Source organism: Myotis daubentonii, chromosome 10 (assembly GCF_963259705.1).
Source record: "Myotis daubentonii chromosome 10, mMyoDau2.1, whole genome shotgun sequence".
In the NCBI taxonomy this organism is placed as follows: domain Eukaryota; kingdom Metazoa; phylum Chordata; class Mammalia; order Chiroptera; family Vespertilionidae; genus Myotis; species Myotis daubentonii.
In genome coordinates, this window is record NC_081849.1 from 59,034,140 (window position 1) to 59,051,297 (window position 17,158).

The window sequence follows — 17,158 nt, forward strand, 5'->3', positions numbered from 1 at the left end:
CTTTAGTGCTGTGACAAAGGAAATTCCATAAGCATTTATTTGTTTAGCAAGTAATGGCGCAGTGTCAAGAAATTTCCATTTTCTATCACTCCTGTTACCCCTTGGGTCTCCCACCATCCCCCCCGCCCCAGCCCTGTTACATGACTTATTTTCAGTGACAAGCACAGCTCTGCCCTCTACACAGTAAAACCCTAGGAAGTGTCAGTAAGTCCAGGCTTCCGGCTGCTCACACATCCACAGCTGCCACATCCCCGTAAATTAGGGAGGTTGAATATGGCTTGTCCTGGTCCTGAGGGAGGTGCTGTTGTCACCTGAGGTTTCTGTGTCACCTGGTGATCCCTGGGCAGGGACATGAAAGGACAGATTCTCTTCGAAGTTCACTGAATGCCGTTCTCTTCTAATCCATTGCCTTATAAGTACCTTATTATGATACATATTTTAAGTGAAATATTAACACTGTCTGGGTAATTTTAGGAAACAGCAATTTTAAAAAGTTGGGCTAATTCACTTCATACACCAACATGATGTTTCTTGGGCCCACAGACATGCCAGCTGAGAACTGTGGCCGCAGACTGACTAGCTGAGCTTTAACTTAACGTATGGTTTTGTCTTTCAAAGGACTGTTCTTTCTTAGGTGAAGTGAAAGTCTGTACCTAGCAGGTGTGTAGAAATATTGACTGGGTCTAGAGTGTCTCAGCCTGTCTCTGGTTAAGCAGTGGTTATCATTTTTGTTTCATTCCCATTCTGTCACAAACTAATGCTTTTATAAAGTGTATTAAAAATGAAACACTACAAAAATGAAAATTGATTGAAGGACATACAAGATTATATTAGACTCAACAGACATAAAGATACTCTGTCAATTTACTATAAAAGTTTCTAAATGTTTATACTTCGAATTCTATACAGACCTCATCAGACCATAAACAGTTTCTGAACTGCTACTGATCCCATTGGTTACACATTGGTCTAGATCAGGGTGGGGAACCTTCAGCCTGGGGGCCTTATCATTTGGCCTGGCCCTGCCAAGGCAACAACAGGCAGAGCTCAAAATTCAATAAATCTAGGAGCTTTGTTCATAGAAACATAAATATATGATAAGTGAATTACATTAAGTGAATGATGTTATAAATATCCAAATAGCCTTTGGCAGAAAAAAGGTTCCCACCGCTGTCTAGATGAACACTACTATGAGGTACACACATATGGAGGAGTGATCAGCATATTTGTTCTAAACAAATACATTGAAATGTATTGGTCTCACTTAAGTCCTTTAAGAAACAATAAGGAATTTGTTTCAACAAATGTTTTAGGTGAATGTAAAATAAGATGTTGATTAATTTACTTCTCAGCAAAACCACAGACCCTGTTTAATTTTAAGCTGATACTTTTGCAAAGGAATTAGCTATTAATTTCATTGTTAAAGTTTTTTTTTTTTTATGCCAGAGAAGAATATGCTTTATGTCAGTTGCCCATTTAGGTACAAGCAGCCCATCGGTCCTGAACGTTGCCTACTCTCATTTTTCAAATATTATTATGGTACCTTACTAAGCAAATCAGTGTCACATTCCTTCATGAAGAAACTCAGCCCATTATTAATCATCTTAAATGTGATTTGGGGCCTTATTTTCTTCGAAACGTTGTCAGTGGAGTACTGTAGGCTTCTGCTGTTTTCTTTCAGCGGATTCAAGGTCGAAAAGCCAGCCTGGAGGAAATTCAGCTTGTTCACTCTGCACATCACTCACTGCTGTATGGCACCAACCCCCTGGACGGACAGAAGCTGGACCCCAGGACGCTCCTAGGTCTGTATGGGCCTCTCTTCTACTGAGAACAGCACATTCCAGCACTATCATTACTCAAGGCGGGTGTCAGTTCAAAATACTTGGCAAGCAGTGCTCTTTGGAATGAGTGAGTCCCTTACAATAAGCCAATGCAGATGAAGAAGAATCTTGCATTAGAAAAAATGACCATGCAAGTTCCATGATGTTAACATTTAAATTCATGTTTATTTGAATAGCTTTTCTCCACTGCATTTTAGCATACAGGAATAAATGCACAGTTGAGTTTGTTTGCTTACACTTTTAAACCAAAAGAAGAGAGGTTTTCACAATCTTTATGCAAATTTATCTTCACCTTTTCCATTTGTTTTGTGTCATTCAGTTCTTTTTCTCTGTGACCTTAACAGACAGAGGGCACAGTACAACTTCTTTTAGGTGAAAACTCCTTAGTGCTATGCCTAGAATATGGCATTTTATAGTTAGATTGCATTTTAAAACTTGATATAATCTTTTTAATGTCTTCACTGTAGAATTAAACAGTAAAGTAAGTGGCAGAAGTAGAAAACTAATAAACATAAATTTTAGTTAATATATTATTTTTCAAACTTCTGCCATCAGACTTTAAAATAAAATGAATGTTGAACAGGGTTATATAAATGAACAATAGAAGTAATAGATTTGGAAAAATTTCAATACAGAACCTTATTTTAGCTGAAACAATTCTATTAATAAGCTTATTAACAACCTTTTATAGTGGAATAACAATACATAACATAGCTATACATACCAAAAGGATATTTTAAAAACAATTTTAACTTAAAAAAAGGTATTGCAGGGCTTTTTTTTTTTTGGTCCCCTTCTTTCAATAAAACCTATTGTGTCAATTCCAAATTATTGGACTCTCTCACCTAATTCAATATTTCAAAATGATTTTATATTAACTGGTCCTAAAGAATTCAAAAGCAAATATTTGGCATGCAGTAGGCAGGTATCCTTCACCTTATGAAGTAAAGGAAAATGAGTTAGTGTGTGTATGCCTACACGCATTCAGGGGAGGTACTGGAAGAAACTGACAGAAAGGGGAACACATGAAAATTATTCAGTGTTTGCCCTAGCCGGTTTGGCTCACTGGATAAAGCGTCGGCCTGGGGACTGAAGAGTCCCAGGTTCGATTCCGGTCAGGGGCACGTACCTTGGTTGCAGGCACATCCCCAGTGGGGAGTGTGCAGGAGGCAGCTGATCAATGCTTCTTTCTCATCGATGTTTCTAACTCTCTATCCCTCTCCCTTCCTCTCTGTTAAAAATCAATAAAATATATTTTAAAAAGAAAGTTATTCAGTGTTTTAGCAAACATTATTAAAATTTGATGATGAGAAACAATTCATATAGAATTAAATCTGTATGTTAATATAAAGACGAACAAGTCAATCTGAACATATGTACTCTGTATGTTTTTCCTTCTGTTGAAGGAAGGAATCTCTGCATGTAAAGTACTTCGTTTACTGTAGATACTACGTAATGAGTGTCTTATTTTTACATGAATTAATAATCTAACACAATTTACCCAAAGATGAAGTTAACCACACATTACCATTCATGGTTTTATGAGGTCAAAACACTCACACACTTAAAGATAGGAAGCTATGTTCATTTTTATTTATTTATTTATTTTTTGGTTAATCCTCTTCTGAGGATATTTTTCCATTGATTTTTTTTTTTTAAGGGAGAGTGGAAGAGAGAGAGGGGAAGACAGAGAGAGACAATTGATGTGAGAGAAACACGTCGATTGGTTGCACAAGCCCCAACCAGGGCCTGGGCCGAGGTGGAGCCTGCAACCAAGGTACATGCCCTTGACTGGAATCTAACCCAGGACCCTTTGGTCTGCAGGCCAGTGCTCTATCCATTGAGCCAAACCGGCTAGGGCAATTTTGATTATTTTTAATTAAGAGAAAATAAGTAGCATTCCCCCCCCCATTTTTTTTTTTTAGTAGGGTCTTAAACTATAAATCATTATAGATATAGGACTAAATATTTTGGATTTATTTGGGAAGAACTTACACGTAGGTGTTTGAGAGATATTCCAAAACAACAATTTCCTACATTTTAAGAGAAAAGACATGTTTGTGAAAGAAATCAAGTTTAAATTTTGATGAGCTAGAACTGTTTACTTATGAAACATGGCAATGCCATCATTTTTTTTTAAACGAAATTTGTCACTTGAACAAAACTGATTTTCTTAAAATATTCAACATAAATGTCATTTAAAAATTTGATGGTTTAAAAAGGAATTCCAATGTATAATTTATACCTCTGGCAACTCTTTTCATGTATGTATGCGATGAAACACTGAGTATCAATAACTTAATTTTTAAAGTTTAAATCCCAATAATCTGGCCACTTATCTTATTAGGTTTGAGTATTTAATGTGAGATATAAAATTGAAGATTTTAGGGTTAGCTTTGGGTATACATGTAGAGTTAGTTCCACAGGCACCTCTCAGGGCTTAGTGCAACAATTGCAATGAGTAGACCACTCATAGGCCACATGAGTAGATATAAACAAGGACATTGCATTGCTTAGTCTTGATGTCAAGCATGAAATTGTGCGTTGATACCACTTCTGAACTACTTCACTATCTCATGTGAGTCTAGACACAGCACGTTTTCCTCCAATCAAGTTCAAAGTGAAGAATTCCATTGTTTTTTAAGTTTAACTTTTCATACGTTTTTGTTCTTTATAAAATTTAAATTCTCATGGCTTATTTTTTATTTTTATCTAAAAAAACCAGACTGCCATGTATAAGTATAGAGATGTAGAACCATCAAGATATTTCTCTTTCTTTTTCCCTTTCTTTCACTCCTGTATATTCCTCTTCTTCCCCCATCCCCTCCCAACGCAGAGTGGGGGTGGTGAGGTGGGGAGAACTTGTCAGTGTGCACACACATTGAATTTAAATTCATTCCATTTATGAAATTTCCGCATTGAATTGATAATACTACTCTTCCTAGTTACGTTCCAGAGTTAGGAGGATTTAAATAAGAGGAGTTCATTATGAGCAGACCTATCAGTCTTTGTATTTGAAAGATATCTATAGATTATAAAATAATTAGATTTGAAAACATGCACCATTTATCTCTTTAAATACTCTAGACCCAGTAAGGTGACACTTTAAAACAATTCTCTCCAACCATTTCTGGTACGAGGTTTTCCTTAGCATTAATATTCCTGTCGTTCTTACTACCAATTTTCATAATCCCGTGGCTAGCCAGATCTCAGTTCATGGGGATGGTAACATAACATTATTTTTAAAAATGCCAGTCAATTAAAATTTTTACACACCACTAAATTTAAATTATTTGTCTTTTTTGTATTATGTAAACATTACTAAATACAATTCTCCTTAAGCAGCTTAACATTTATTCTCCTTATTTTCTTTGAGTTTACATAAATTTTTAAAAATTACTTTATTGCATTGTAATATTAGCTTTATTCCTTTTAACTATGGAATGAAGAGTTCAGACATTAAATATACAATATTATATATTTTAATTTCACATATGACATGTGAATGCATCCTTGCAAAATATTCAATAATATAGAAATATCTTTGTTATGAGCAACAACTTAAGTAAACTTTATCCCTCCCCAAGCTATTCATAAATTTTTTATATATCTTTTACTGATGTCAGCATTTCAGGTTTAATATGTTTTTATGACTTGTTTTCTATTGCTTATTTTTTTTCATGAATACCCTTATATATAATGAGGTGTATCATTTTTTTTCATTTGTACTTAAAATTTTGTTTATCATTTCCCATCTGGTAGCTATTGCGTTTGAAAATATCAACTCATGAAATTTCTTGTTTTCAAAAATCAAATATTTTCTGTGACATTAAAATCTATTTAGACTTTTATTGACATGGCATGTGAATTCCACCACAAGCCTGTTTTCATTTTTCATTATTATTTCGTTGATCATCAGTAGAACAAATGAATTGGGAAAGGTGAAATGGAAGTTTGAACCTCTTTCTACCACTAATCTCCTGAGTGACTCATCTGAGTCACTTCAGAGCCATTTGACTATGACAAGGAAATTCCTACTCCTTTCCCTCTAATTATTTTTCAAGGCAGATTTTAGCCTAAGAAGTTTAGGAGTAGTTATTTTTGTTTTCTCTACTCATGTACTAGATAATGTAGAAAATAAAAATGCAGATAACCAAAAGGATCAAAATTCCTTAAAGTATTAATACTAAGAGACAGTGACAAGTAAGATTTTGGCATATATTTTAGAGAAGATATATTATTGTATTATATAGATCCCTAAATAGTATTAACCTCATTGTAGTGTTTTGTAACTTGTTTGTTTGAAAACTTATAAATATTGGAGAGGCTAAGTATACTTAGTCGTAACTATATCTGAAATAGGAATTTAAATCTGTATTTTTAATAGATGTTTTAATATTTGAAACATTAAAAAATGGATGTCTTTCATAAATATTGGCTTGTAAAGCCACATTAGAGGAATATACTCAGTGAACAGCTGAGTTATTCATAGTAAGGTATATATTTAAAAATTTTGTGATACATTGTAAAATGTGTGGGACAGTTAAAACAAATCTTAAGACTCAAATTTCATAGGTATTTGTTCATGTGGGGCAGTAGACTCTACATGTAATATTTTTATTTATTTGCTGTGCGCTTTTACCTATCTAAAATTCAATCAGTTTCCTCCTGAGTTAAATGATAAATACCATGTGACATAATACTATGTATTAATAAACACATAAAAAAATATAACTTTGTTGTTAGAAATATTAAAAATTAATATTTAAAGACAATATATTCCCAATTTATATTTTTTTCATATCTTCTTGCTATATAGGTGATGCCTCTCAAAAGTATTTTTCTTCATTACCTTGTGGTGGACTTGGGGTAAGTATGAGTTTGTTCTCTGCTCTTAAATAACAAATTTCCAAAAATATCTCCTTTGATTTATCTGTTCAATTATGTTTAAGGCTGTTTTTCAGTAGAACTTACACTAAACTGCATGACTAGCTCCATAATTTGTAGGGCTCAGTGCCAAATGAAAATACAGATCCCCCTGTTCAATAACTAATAATGCAAGATGGCAACAGTCGAGAATTAACCAGTGTAGGCCCCTCTGGCTGTAGGGCCCTGTGTGACTGCACAGGTCACTGCTCACAAACCTGGCTTTGCTAGGCTTTTCTATACCTGGGGAAGAGGTAGTACGAGAGGGTACAGTTTTGTAGCAGAATTCAGTTTGCAATGCAGTCACACTGAATATGCAGATACATTATTTATATTCCTGATGAAAATGGCATAACCCTCACAAAGTGCTTTGAATTGTGGGACATTATGCTTGTGAACCTCCGGGGGACATTTTTGTCTTCAATAATTAACGTTTTTGACCCAGGATATTTATAACACCTTGCAGGGACAAATTTGTTTGAATCCAGCAACATATGAAGAAAAATATCTACATTCTGTGGATGATTAGAACATACCCAATAGTCTGCAATCTATTTAAAGTTAACCCTTGCCATTAATAGACCCACATCCTGTAGAGCTGAGTGCTAAGTCATGCTGGGACAACATATACTAGACCAGGTTTAAGGACTCAGGTATTTAACTCAACTAGGTTTCTTGGATATGGAAGGGAAAGAACAAAACTAGTCTTTTGTATGCCACGTATTAGGCAATATTTTGCTATAACTAAATTTTATACAGGGAATCCCCATGTATTTTCAGGAAATTCTTTCATTTTAGTGATGTTAGATTTATCCAGGATAATCTTTACCTGTGATTCTGCCCTCTAGAAATAAGAATGGAAACTACAACGAACAACGGATAGGACTTTACAGTTTCTTATGTACAACAGAGGTTCATAACAACTTGGTAAAACAGTCATGATTATTAGCACCATTTTGCAAATGAGAACCTGAGTGTCGGAGAGGTGAGGTTATTTTCCTGAAGCCACACGGTACAGGGGAAAGTGGGAAGTATGAGGTGGATGGGAAAATCCAAGGGGAAGAGTTCCAAAGAGCCTTTTAGGTGATTCCATGGCTTGGCTTCCGTGTGGAACCGGCTAGCCTCAGCGCCTGGAGCCAGCAGAGCAGCCACATGGCTGGTGTGGTGAGGTCCCCTCTGTGGCAGCTCACCAGTGAGCTTGGCTTTTTGACCCCCAGCACGGGACAATCACCACCCCATATGTGTCCTCGCTAAGTTTTAGCAAGCCTCCTGTGAAGCTAGGAGCTTGCAAATTATTCTAGAAAGCAGAGGACAAACTGCTTTGTAACATGAGGTTCATTGGCGTTGAGATTATTTTCTAACATCCCAAGTGACCATCTTATGAGATTGGCTGGTTACCTGCAAATGAGGCAAAGAAAGAAACAAAGCTAAGGACGACTTATGGGTCTGGTGGTGGTGAGGAAATCAAAACTGTTGAAAGAGTGGTGGTCCCCAAACCCCCACTCCTTTACAAGTACCTTTATCCCAGGACCCAGAGCTTAAATGAGGACAGCTCCCCAGGATCCACCTCCCAAGTCTGAACGGGGCTGTGCCTATAACTCACTATCCCTTGAACACAAAGTTCCTTCCTCTACTCTGCTGCACTAAACCCATAGCAAGGTAACTTCTTATCTTTAGCCAGAACTGCTCTAGTAAACTCTTAGATGTGCCCAGTGAATGAACAGTGCCTGTCACTTCTGACAGTGGGTGTCACAGAATAGGTCCTTAGTAAGGTCCTCAGTCCTAATTCAGATGGTGTCAGTGCTGGTGGGAAAGTGTAGCTTGAGCAGAGGCAGGAGAAGGCAGGAGAAGTTTGCCTGCGTTAATACTGGAAAGGGCTGTAGAGAGTTACCTCTGTTTATCAAATTGGCCTATAGGTCTCTGGTGGTGAGTTTGTAGGTCTAGGTGAGTGTGTGTGTGTGTGTGTGTGTGTGTGTGTGTGTGTACACAAGCTTGTCCTGTTTATGTACCAGAGAACTCATTGGATTCAGTCTTCCTGTGGGTTTTTTTTTCTTTCAGAAATTAAATTGTGTTCTTATACTTGAAGGTACCATATTGCCCCCTAATATCTTTGGTTTTGATTTAAGTCCTAAGAGAGACTCTGGATCCTCTGGATTTGTACTGGTCTCCGTTTTTACCTCTCAGACAGTTCTAGACATACTCTGTATATGAAAGAAACCCAGTATGAGCTTGGTGTGGCCCAACTTGGCACGATAGGGGCACCCTTGTGAGCTTGGAAACCACTAAAATGGCTTTTTTCTTAGGCCATCGTTCTGCTTCAGATTATCTAATGAACCCAGTGGTTTAAATTCTAAAATACTTAAATGCTCCCCAACTGTTAAATAAATTCCAGTTACCTTTCTACTAGATGGGTTTATTACATACTTACTGAATGCTGATGATTAGATGGCTTTTGAGGAGACTACCTGAGACTTTATGAAATCATTCCCTAAAACTCCATGTGATGATTCAGCAGTGTTGTTCAGGCAGCTCAATGGGTGAGTGGTATATAATGTACTTTAAAGTATGCCCTCCTGAGTTGCATTTTGAGCAACAACCTCAAGGTTTCTGAATTCTTTTGTGTTTGGTTTTCATGTTGTTTAGTTACTATGGCATGACTCATTTCTGATGACTGTGTGATTGCACTACAAGAAAATGCGCCGTTGAAAAGAGCCTTGTACCAAATCCCAGGACTTGGTCGGAGTGTAGTGAAACCGATAATTAAGGGACTCCGGAAACAAAAGCCAGCGCAGGACCATTTTAGTTCTCACTCCTCAGGGTATACATATCACCAAAAATAGTGATCATTTTCCTGGCCATCTGACCTGCTGCTGTGTGAAGAAATCTTGAAGTCATTTCTCAGCCTTATTTTTTCCTCTTCACTTGATAGGCCACAAAGAAAAAAAAAAAAGAAAAGAAAAAGAAAAACCCACAAAAGCAAGGACGAGCAGGCTTTTATGATAATGTCGTCATCAGCTCCCAGCTTCAAACGCTTCTGCGGCTTTTGAGTTGTCATTTATAACTTGGAACTGAATCGACCCATAATTCCCCTGATACACTTAGAGAAATTGATAACAGACTCTGCACTTCTTTTATGGCTCGGAGGAGGCAACTCCAATCACATCACTATTGGCAGGCAATATTATTTTTTGACATGGTTGTAAAAGTATAAAGGGGCTTATGGCATTTGTTTAGATGAGGAATGGGCTCTCAAGCTGTGCTGGGGTTTACAGGACCAGATTAGTGAGAAGCAAAGGGAATATGATGTTTGCAAACAGGATATGATTTTATATATAAGTTTGGGTTTCATGCTCTGGTCCCTGGGGAAAGCCCTGCAGACAGCAGAGAATTCCACTTTCATCCTACGACAGACAAGCTCCCAGTGCCAAAAGGCAGACACAGCACCGTGGTCAGTGGGCAGCGTCAGACCCTTGATTGGAGGAGGAGGAGCTGTGGAAGAGGCAGAGTAATTCCCTAGGAGGAATGAGGAATTGCAGAGCCTGGGCAGAATCCCGGCCAGCCTAACTGGTCAAAGATGTGCCAAAAATGAGGCTCCGTGAGTTTAATCAAGGCGCTTTCTCCAGCAGCAGCTCGGTCGGACTGGGAACAGGAAGCCGGCTTTTTATTGCAAACTTTTACTCGGCCCGTATTCTATCTGATTGCACCTCGCTCTGACACACTGTGGGGGTTAGGGATGTCATTTTTCTGTGATTTGGGGAGGGGGAGATGGGGAGAAGAATTAGGTGATTGTGGGGAGGTAATTTAAGTCTCATTTCAATTGCTCTGAGGTTTTCAGCAGACGTTTCAGCCATATACTAACTACACTCACTGTATAGGAGGCAGGTTTGGATGAAATAGCTCAAATTTTCTTTCATTCTGTCAGGTTTAAAATGTAAGCTCTCCCATCTGATATATACAATTTACATATGTGGAAATATGATATATGTACATATATTCAAAAGAAAATTCTGTTATTTTACATTACATTTATATGTTCACATTATTTTTCCATTTAATATACCACATCGGTCCTCCATGTTTATTCTCCCCAATAACGGTAAAAAGAAAAAGTCCAGTGATCAGCCTTTCAAAGGACTGCTTTAATTTTCTCTATTGTATTATAATATCAGGAAAGAATTTATTTTATTTTTTAATACATTTTTATTGATTTAGAAAGGAAGGGAGAGGGAGAGAGAGATAGAAACATCAATGATGAGCGAGATCATTGATTGAGCCCGCAACCTGGGTATGTGCCCTGACTGGAATCGAACCGTGACCTCCTGGTTCATAGGTCAACACTCAACCACTGAGCCACGCCAGCTGGGTGGGAATGATTTATTTTACGACCAAATCTACGATTATATAGTTGAATTGAATGTAACAGATAGGTTTGGTTAGGACACATTTCTCCTGCTATTTAGAGTGGTTGTTTTTGGTGTGTTTTTTAAACAAAATTAGTATTTTATTTATTTATTTATTTATTTATTTATTTTGTTAATCATCACCCAAGGATATGTTTTCATTGATCCCTAGAGAGAGTGAAGGGAAGGGAAGAAGGGAGGGAGGGAGGGAGGGAGGGAGGGAGGGAGAGAGAGAGAGAGAGAGAGAGAGAGAGAGAGAGAGAGAGAGAGAAGCAAAGAGAAGAGAAGAGAAGAGAAAGAGAAAGAGAGAAACATTGATGTAAGAGAAACACATCAATTGGTTGCCTCTGGCATGCGCCCCTACTGGGACCTGGGATTGAACCTGCAACCCAGGTATGAGTCCTTCACTGGAAATAGAACCCAAGACCCTGTGGTGCACAGGCCAGCGCTCTAACCACTGTGAAACACTGGCCAGGTCAACAAAATTATTATTTTAGAAGGCATACCATATGCCATCATAAGAGGAGTGAAAGGGCAGGAAAAATAAGATAAGACTTGTTGTCAATGGTTTACCAAAGTGCAGGAATGAGATAAGGAATAAGACGAGTTGCTCAGAGCCTTTTCGTTGGGCTGTTTTGGATAAATGCTGTGCTGTGGGGGCACAAAGGATGAGACTTCCAGAACAAAAGAGAGGTGTGAGGGTTACTCAAGCAGGCATAAGCAAAACTGTTAAGAAACAGCTAGGCATGAATGTGTTTGTGTATTGCAAGGGGCAGTTATGAGTGAGGGTCAGGGAGAGTCATCCAAGTAGTAACTGTTCAGGTTATAACAACACACCGTATTTTTGACATTTGCACCAAGCCGTTGCCGATTAATATGGCTAATTTTTCTGCATAAAAACCTAAATCAAAATCTATGCTTATGCCAAAATTGGGATGTTCCTAAAGTTTTGATAATGACTCAGAGACCCCTGCCTTTTATCCTAAGTGTGTGCATCTCGTGTTATTCCGCCCGGTTATCCTGAGCACGCACAGTGCCTTTTGTTGTGTCCACAGGAGAGGAGGGGGTCACATCTGTTTCTCACATGCTGTAATCAGGATAATGTTGATTTCCTTCGTATTAATGTGCAGGTCAGCCCTGGCTTGCAATCAGTACTTCATTTCCTCCACTGCTGTTATCAAAGATCCATCACAGTCCTCTTCCCTCCAGCACAATAAGAGGATCCACCCTGATTTGGAATCTCTCTTTTCCTCATCTCCCCTTCCTAATTGTATTTGGGTTTTCATTCGTTTTCAAACATGATGCAAATGACACCAGCAGGAACAACCCGGGGCACCTGGGAAAAGGAAAACAGATAAGCCGCCTTAATGAAAGTATTTGAAAAGATTTTTATTTGTGCTGTGGATTCCGCAAAAAGATCATGTTGCGCCAGAGTGGGAAACTAGAGTACAAAATACTATGCAAGCCAGGGAATTCCTGCTAAGTGACAAAGGAAGTTTCCAGTATTGCATAGCGTATGCTCCCACAGAGATAAACATATGCACATTACTCTGTGTTTACTAGAAGATGTAAAATTTCATAGAGTCTTTAAGTGTCTGATGCCCATTGCAGAAGAGAGGAAAATTAGAAATGAAAACCTTCACATCCTCCTTAATTCACGTAGCTGTGGCGTCCCATCGGCGATGAAATTCCTTTCGTTGCTTTGACAGTATGGCTGAGGACAACTGGACGCATTTTGAAATTTTATCTTCATTTCCTTGTTAAAGTAAACCTCAGTATAGCAAAGGTATTAAAATTCTTCTCTTTTCAAAATGCAATCATCGTCAAAGCTTTACCCATGTGTCTTTTACATTCTTGGTGGCACTACAATGTCTATGGGAAATTGTATGTGCAACTATATCAACCAAATGACTCAGTAGCAGGGAAGAAAACATATATCCTTTTTAAAATAATTTTTTGCTCTATCATTTTCCTGTTCTATAATAATGTTCTCCATTTGCCTGTGTGTCTTGATGATAAGCTTAGATTCGGTAGTTGCTGAAGGTAAATGGATTGGAGAAAGTTAAGCTTCTGCCTAACTCAGGAAACCTAGGGTTCTATGAAACAAAAACTCTGAAAAATTAAAACATACGTGAATACATTTGAATATATAGTCATCTACTGATTGCCACTTCTGACTGTCCAGAAAACATAAAACCTTAGGTCAAACAGAAGTTTAGAGTTTACACAGGAAATGGGGCTACCTAGAGAAGGACTCTTGCTACAGCTTCTCTGTTGTGCAGCCTGAAATACAGCTACATCCAGCCCCAATCAACCTTTCATTCTGATGGGAAAAACTGCACTTGCATTTTCCCTTTGTCGTATTTCTACCCAGGATAGTTCCAGGTCTAGATAGTCATCCTGTAACAAACTAGTAGTAGTATATCATTATCGAATGTGCTATCATGAAGTATTTTGACAGTAAGTTGAGTGAGGCATGATGGCTGAATTTTCAAATAATAATTTTTCTTTCAAAATCCAAAACAAAAATACAGTGGTTTTTGGAGTGCTTGAAACGGCAAGTAGTTCATGGCTCACTTCCTAGGAGGTAATCATTCCCAACCCCCAAGCAGACCCCAATAGCTTCTGCCTTGTGGGCCAGCATCTTCTTGTTATTGTGCAGGCTTCATTTTAAATATAAAATAAGTAAAGTCAAGGACTTTACATTCTAATCAATGGCTCACTTTACCTTAGAAACAAAGCATATATTGAATCATTGTTTATATGAATACTAATGAGACTATTAAAAGACTAATACTGAGACTATTAAAAGACTAATAAAAGACTATTAAAAGAATGATATACATCCAACTCATTTGGTTAGTTATTCTGTTACATTATCAATAATATGATTTGCATGGTCTCTAATATTTCTGTGGACACATATCTACATATTCTTTATATGGATCTGTAAAGACTTCTCAAAATGACCCTACACCAGTTTGAAATGTAAGCATTTAAGGAACTAAAAATACAAGGCCTGCAAGTAGTGAAATTTGCTTTCAAAGAGACCACTTTTTTACTTAACCTGTTGCCTCCCCTTTAAGCATTTCAACATCCATCCATCCATCCACTTATTAAGTAAACATGTACGAGAGACTCCTGTCTGCCAAGTATGGAACAATCTTTAGCCTCATGTTTTTCTCTTACATTTTGATATGTTTTTTTTTTCCCTTTTTGATTCCCACTTATATCTCATTATTTTTATCACTTTTTGTCTATGTTAATACTCTATTTTTATTTATCAATTTAAATGAGAAATACTTGGGAGTTAATAGAGATATGCATCAAAGGTAATCAGAATATCTGGATTCTTAGTTGAAAAAGATTGAGAGTCATTTCCCTAATGAAATATTTCTAAAGATAGGTTGTCTCAGCTTTCCTCGGCAAAGGCCTCAAGTCTGTATTCTGAAAGCTAGCAAGTGCAGGTGACAGCATCTGGCACTATCCCATTAATATCAAGTCATAAAGAAGTCAAATGCCAAATACTAATTGACACTAGTCTCTGTGCCTTTGGATTTAATATACGCACAGCTTCTCTTGGCTACCACAGATTAGGGCAGGATTCATTGATTTTCTTATTCATCTATTCATTTGATTACAAAATAAATATTTATGGAGTGCTTATTATGTGCCAGGAACTGCAGGTACATCACTGAACAAAATTTTATCCTGATGGTTGAACTTATTTTCTGGTGGGGGAGACAGATAAGCAAATACACATTTGTGTAAATATGTGTGTGTAATGATGAATGTTACAGAGAAAAGAAAGCAAAGAAGTGGGTGTGGCATGGAACTGGTGGTTGCTGGGATATGTTGCCCTTTGAAGACTGGAATTGATGGGGGAGGGATAGTCTGGGAGTCTTGGCTTCTTGTGGTGACTAACTTAAAGAAGGACACAGGGAATAATGAGATCTGTACCCAAGGCCCAAGGCAAGATGATGGGAAAGCAGTTAAAGCTTGTCAAGACTGCTCAGAGTTCTTAGTCCCCATCTTCACATCTGCCCATGAAGATGTGAGCAGCCACGGGTAAGGTTGTCCCATCCAGAACACACAGAGCTCTTGGCCTCCTTTTTGGCTGCTGGATTGAGTTGTGGTGATGTGGGGCAGGCACGCTGGATTTACAGGCACAGCCTGCAATCCTGAGATCTCCTTTAAGATCTGACCTTGGAGGTCTGGAGGAGCTTGAGGCTAGGGGCACAGTTCAAAAGGACTCAGAGGTCTGGGCCTCAGCAGCAGATCCTGGGCTGTGAGACATCTGGGTGGCTCCACATCTTAGCAGCATTACGTGCTTTGGGGTTCCCAGTCCCCAGGGACGTTATTCAGACATAGTTTACTGTATAAATCGTGCAGCTGCAAATTAGATACAGTATTCTAACACCTGCCCGTATTCAAGTATAATGAAAATGCCCTGACATTTGCATGACATTTCCCAGTGCCTTTTCATGTTCATTTTAGTGGCTTTTTGAGTAACACTGTTATGTTGTGGCCTCAGTTGTCTCTGGCTGGTCCCTGCTCTAATTTATATCCGAGTTAGAAGATTCGGGGTAACTGATTTGCTGATCCCCTTAGATTAATGCACGGACCAAAGGGTGGTGACTTCTCAATTTCTTCAGGATTAGTTTTACATAATGCAAGGAACTCAAACGTTGGAATCTGAATTCCAGGGACGTTTCTTACTAATAACTATCAGTTTCCGATCCTTAGTATCTTCAATATTGAATGAAACAAACCAATAAAAACTGTCGACTAAGTTACTTAGGACTGTTCTCTATCCATATAAGTAACATAATAACTCTTAAGTTTGACCCTAATGGGGTTCAGATGATTGACTTTAATGAATTATCTCTTAGGTAGAGGGACAGGTGAGATACCTTGGTTTAGCCAGGGGCCTAGAGAACTCTTTACTCCCTTGGTTCTCATATAAAACTGGTCTGGTTCACATCCTCACATCAGAAACTATTCTCTACATACAGCCTCCAGTAAATACATATAAAATATATATAAGCTACCTTATATATTTTAATCCTTATAGCAATCCCAGGAGTCTTATTGTGAAAGTTGTAACTGAGGCTTCCCTTTCTACAGTAAAGGAAACTGAGCCTCAGAGAGGGGAGTGAGTTGTTCAAGTCACACAGTTAGTAGGTGGTGAAGTCGAAATCTGATTCCCAAGCTCTTCACCACAATGCTATGCACACACACTCTCCATAATTTCAACCTCATATGATTGTCAACACTCCTTTCCCAAATGAGAATAGCCCTAGCCATAAGACAGCACAATTGTTTATTTTGCCAAAAGCATTCTGTTCTTTATTGAAATCCCTGTAAAGTATGAAATCCATGTACTCAGACATGATTAATCTGGGGTAAAATATTATGTAGCCATACACAGCATTTCATCCCTACCTAGAACACTGAAAAATCTCTGCCTTTGGACCAAACCACTGTGAGATGAGTTAGCGAGGACTCATTTCACACAGCAACCGAGTCAGAGTTAATTGTATTAAGCTGCTCATGATAGGAATGGGGTTCTAACATGCACTGTTTAGAGAATAAAAAGGTCAGCATATTATGAAATACCATTTATGCAATATGTACATCAGATTAAATGAAGAAACAGTAGGGAAAATGTATTATTTGGCTTTATCTCTGACTCAATCTTGGAAAGACTGAACAGCAGGTCACCGAAGCTGTGAATAACAGTGATGACTCCCAAATTCCTTGACTGACCACATAACCCACAGGAATCCATATATTATTTGGCAAATCCTGTAGCTCACCAGTATCTTAAGTAAGGATCCTTCAAATCTCGAAGTGTGACACTTGGCCACAACAAACATGTTCCTCTATTCTTGTCACTGGTACATAAATAGTAAAGAATATTTTTTTGGAGACGGAGAAATTGCACATGCAAGGTCAGTAGAGCTTCCAGAAGGCAGTCGATCACACTGT

The 17,158-nt window shown here is 38.0% G+C and overlaps 1 protein-coding gene across 1 annotated transcript in view; it reads left to right on the forward strand.

Annotated features, from left to right (window-relative positions):
* HDAC9 (histone deacetylase 9) overlaps window positions 1-17,158 on the forward strand; it is an 841,916-nt gene that overhangs the window by 613,505 nt on the left and 211,253 nt on the right. Inside the window, exons 16-17 of the mRNA XM_059712491.1 lie at window positions 1,682-1,802; window positions 6,661-6,710. Coding sequence (XP_059568474.1) covers window positions 1,682-1,802; window positions 6,661-6,710 — 171 coding nt within the window. The remainder of the gene's footprint in view (window positions 1-1,681; window positions 1,803-6,660; window positions 6,711-17,158) is intronic.